Source organism: Octopus bimaculoides, chromosome 2, assembly GCF_001194135.2.
Source record: "Octopus bimaculoides isolate UCB-OBI-ISO-001 chromosome 2, ASM119413v2, whole genome shotgun sequence".
Lineage (NCBI taxonomy): Eukaryota > Metazoa > Mollusca > Cephalopoda > Octopoda > Octopodidae > Octopus > Octopus bimaculoides.
In genome coordinates this window covers 188,773,749-188,778,794 of record NC_068982.1, presented here as the reverse complement: position 1 = coordinate 188,778,794, position 5,046 = coordinate 188,773,749, and the positions used below count along the sequence as shown (strand labels likewise).

At 40.8% G+C, this 5,046-nt stretch overlaps 1 protein-coding gene across 1 annotated transcript in view; it reads left to right on the top strand.

The window, feature by feature from the left end:
* The window catches only part of LOC106873701 (regulator of G-protein signaling 7), a 52,946-nt gene that overhangs the window by 39,439 nt on the left and 8,461 nt on the right, over positions 1–5,046 (top strand). Inside the window, exon 7 of the mRNA XM_052965804.1 lies at positions 3,478–3,606. Within this exon, the coding sequence (XP_052821764.1) occupies positions 3,478–3,606 (129 nt within the window). The remainder of the gene's footprint in view (positions 1–3,477; positions 3,607–5,046) is intronic.

The window sequence follows — 5,046 nt, the reverse complement described above, 5'->3', positions numbered from 1 at the left end:
GGGGGGGGGGAACAATGACACACACACATATACAAACAACAGGCTTTTTTCAGTTTCTGTCTACCAAATACACTCACAAGTTTATAGTAGAAAACACTTGCCCAAAGTGGCACATATTGGGAGTGAACCTGGGACCATATGGTTGAGAAGCAAAATTCTTACTACACAACCACCTAATTAGCATAAACAGTATAGATGCAGGTATGGCTTGTAAGCACAGATTTGGCTGTGTGATTAAGAAGCTTACTTCCAGCCATTTGGTCTTGGGTTCAGACCCACTGCTCAGTACCTTGGGCAAGTGTCTTCTAAAGACCCAGATTGACCAAAAGTTTGTAAGCAGATTTTGTGGATGGAAACTGAAAGAAGCTTGTTACAGGCACAGGTGTGGCTGTGTAATGAGAGGTTTGCTTCCCAACCATATGGTTCCAGGTTCAGTCCCACTGCATGGCACCTTGGGCAAGTGTCTTCAACTGGTAGACAGAAACTGAAAGAAGCATGCATGTGTGTATGTGTATGTCTGTCTGTATTTTTTCCCCACCACCATCACTTGACAACGAGTGTTGGTGTGTTTATGTCTCCATAACTTAGTGGTTTGGCAAAAGAAACCAATAGTGTAAGTACCAGGATTTTAAAAAAATAAAGTACTGGGGATCGATTCATTCTACTAAAAATTCTTCGATGCAGTGCTGCAGCATGGCCAAAGTCTAATGGCTGAAACAATTAAAACATAAAAGGTGCTGTGTGTATGTATATTTACTCTTGACATCACATGATGACTCTTAGACTAAAGCCTTTAAGGTGGTGCTCCAGCATGACTGCAGTCCAATGACAAACAAGATAAAGGATCTAGATAGACACACTCATACGTGTGTGTGTGTGTGTTTTCATGAATAAGTTGTTGGAAGAAATATATTGCTTCTAACAGCTGTGGTCCCTTCCTACTGTGAACCACTCAGCCATGAAGCTGAAATGATGTCAGTAGACTTCGTTCAGTCATGCAGTCAGTGGGTGTACACAGTTTTAAGTGCCTTTTTCAGTGTCTCCACACAAAACATGTAATGAAGCGCACACTTTGGAGAAAAAGGACAGCCCCATAATACATACAATTCTGCCATGACTACCTTAAAATTTAAAAGGTGATAGATTGCCCAAAAGATGACTAAGAAAACCAGAAACTTTACAAACAGCTGGCCACTCACAAGCTCTAAAATTCCCACCAGAATCACACACACACACATACCCAAACTTATAAGAATCTCGGTTACCAGCAAAGCCAAACTTCTTTAGAAAGAGATGATGGAACTGTAGCAAGAATATTTGTCTATAATTTATTATTTTTAATTTAAGCCTGGTACTTATTCTATTGGTCTCCTTTGCTGAACCACTAAGTTACAGAGACATAAACACACTGACATTGGTTGTCAAGTGGGGGTGGGGGTCAAACACAGAAACATGCACACATATATATATTAGACAGAATAAGATAAAGCCGTGTGTATGTATATATATATTTATATACATACATGACAAATTTCTTTCAGTTTTCTTCTATCAAATCCATTCACAAGGCTTTGGCAAGCCCAAAGTTATAGAAGGCACTTGCTTAAGGTGCCATGCAGTGGGACACAAACTTCTTACCACACAGCTACACCGAGAGAGAGAGAGGGAGAATACCATTTCCTAAACGTTTGTGAAGGGAGATTGAACAAAGCAACCCATGATTGAAAACTGCTTAACCATTTTATCATACCTGTTTTCCCTCTCTCTCTCTCTCCACACACATATACATATGCATTCTGTAACCTCATGATCGATCTTAAACACACACACACACACAAGAATAATATTGGTAATGACTTTGTAGTTTCAGACAGCTAAGCCATCATTGTGTTGTCTGATGATGGCTTAGCCAGCCAAAACTTCTAAGCCACTGTCGATAATATTCTTGTTAAAAAATAACAAATTTGTACTCTTCAAAAGTATAGAGTAAGACAGATTAATGTAAAACTGTTTTTATTATAAAGGATCATGAGATCCCTTTAGTTTTGTCGAAGATGTTACCTCCCCAGTGTTGGTGCCACAAACAAAAACAAAGGTCCCAATACACTCTGTGAAATGGTTGATGCTAGGAAGGGCATTCAGCCTTAGACACCAGGCCAAACATTAAAAATATATGTACAAGATGTGGATCTCTTCTGACTCATCTAGGCGAGTTATGCCACCAAATATATGCTGACTCCAACCATGACAACCCATTGTCAGTGTGGGCATGGATGCATAGCGAATTTGAAACCAGATTACTAGATAGCTGAGCAGACACCACAAGGAGACCACTTTTGTTTCATATGATCAGCAGATTAACTGACCAATCAGTGTCAGGCCATTGTGTGATTCACCTTTCTAGAACTTTCTCATTGGGCCTTAAATAAAGGTGGTTCTTGGTGGGAATCACAGAAGGTGAGGCAGCTGCTCAACATCTCCATTCTCATTCACCAATGACAGAGAGAAGAGAGAGATTTTGTCACCACAAATTTAGTGAGTGAGTTTTCCAGTTGAGAGGGGCCAACCATGGATTGCTATATCAGTTGAATCACTGTACATCCCAGTGGTATGTCTCTCCCAGTGTGTAATTGTCACTGTTTTTGTGAAAGGACCAACATGGGAGATGTTATGTGCAGTGAATTAATATTGTGGAGCCAGCAAATAAAGTGAGATCACAGCTGTAACCTACACCAGTGTCGCATAACCAGCCCACTCAAAAGTACCTTGGATCATAGGGTGACATGCCGTGCTTGAGGAGACCTATTGAGTCAAGTACATCAAAATCAAATCAAATGGAAATTGTAGTTGTGGTCCCCGTGCCATGGCACATAAAAAGCACCATCCAAATGTGGCTGATGCCAGCTCTCTCGTCCCGACTGGCTTCTGCGTCAGTGGCACGTAAAAAGCACCATCTGAACATGGCCGATGCCAGCACCGCCTTGACTGGCTCCCATGCCAGTGGCACGTAAAAAGCACCATCCAATCATGGTCGATGCCAGCCCCCTCTCGCCCCTGTGCCAGCAGCATGTAAAAAGCACCCACTACACTCTTGGAGTGGTTGGCATTAGGAAGGGCATCCATCTGTAGAAACATTGCCAGATCAGATCAGACTGGTGCCTGGTGCAGCCTCCTGGCTTTCCAGACCCCAGTCGAACCATCCAACCCATACCAGCATGGAAAACGGACGTTAAACAATGCCGAGTGTTAATTACGTCTACATGCAGCCCTAGAAATACATTATCATTCACCAACAGCAAGCAACTACCCGTGACTGATGCAAAATGACAATGATGATGATGATGATGATGGTGGTGGTGGTGATGATGATTTTTGGCGTGTACAGTGACATTCATGTTGATTGGACAAGTTTGTGTGTTTGTAGAAAGGAGAAGAACACTCTAACAATAGTGATGTCCTTTTGTTTTTATTTTGCAGATATACATTCGACCCTGCACAAAGTCATATCTATACTCTCATGAAGAAGGACAGTTATGCACGATTCCTTCGTTCTGATGAATATAAAACTTTACTTGCCAACGCTGTACAACCAACCAGCAAGAAAAAGTGAGTTTTATTCTTAAAAATTTTGCCTTGTTTTATTTATTTTCCTTTTTTTTTCTTTCGCTCTATTATTTATTTATTTTTATTTTTTCTTCTGGTCAGTCTACATTGGAGGAGATAGTTTAGTGACAATATAGAATTCTTCACATTTTTGGAAATAATCTAGCAGAGCTGCTTGATATACAAGTTTGTGTGGCTGTGTGTGTGCATGCGCACATGTGACTGTGTGGATGAGAAATCATTGAAACCCCCTCCCCAATGTTCTGCTGGGATTTATTTTATTGAAACCCCACCCCCAAGATGAAAGGCAGAATCAACTTTGGTAGAATTCAAACTCAGAATGTAAAAACGAATAAAATGCCATGAAGCATTTTGACTCATGTGGTAATGACTCTTCCAGTTCATCACCTTAATATTGATCTGGTGGTTGTCACACATTGATGACCGATCAATACCCAGAAACTCGGGTCCATGTGTATCATGTCAGGCTGGAGATGGGAAGGCTGACTTCCCTTTGCAAATACTGCTAGGACACAGAAAGTGTGTCAATAGCCAGCTGGAGGAGGTGTCTTCCTGGGGCTACAAGCTACAATAGCATCAACCTTTAAGGGTTAACCACATTTAGGTGGCAAATATACTTCATGATAATGAATATAATTTCTAGTAAACACATACACATGAAGTGTGTGTGTAGCCTTGCATATTTGCTTGACACCATTTGGCACTGTTTATCTCTCCTATGAACAAAATGTCCATCAGGTTCAACACTGGTTCAGCACATGAAAACATTATGATGTTTTAATGTCATCTTTTCCTTTGAGACAGATTTTCTATGGCCGTTGAGCAGCAAATGACACTGCTCGTATGATGGTGATACTCATAACCATCAAGTGATGTTGAGACACACACACACACACACACACACAGGCTTCTTTCAGTTTCTGTCTATGAAACCAACTCAAAGGGCTTTGGTCAGCTCAGGGCTGTAGTAGAAGACACTTGGCCAAGGTGCAATATGATAGAGCAGAACCCAAAACCATGTCAGTGGCAATTAAACTACTTCAACCTACAGCCATTCTTGCACCCCACGGCCATGCTTGCACTCAACGGCCAAGGCAATGGTTTAATAATTAATAAGAACTAAATTCCTGATTTAAATAGTCAATTACTTAAGTGTGTTTTCCCTAATTTGATTGTAATAATTGAATATTTAGTGATTAACTCAAAAATCTTAAGAATTCCTCCTTAATATAATGGTTTAGTTGTTTATTCAAGAATGTTCTACATTTTTCTGGTGTGGCCCTCTAGCTTGCCAGCTCCTGTCAAACTGTCCAGTCCACGCCAGCATGGAATACCAATGTTAAATTATGATGATGATAATGCATCAGCTTTAGCATCTCTTCATTCACAAATGTAAAATTTGTCCTCACCCCCCCCCCCCCC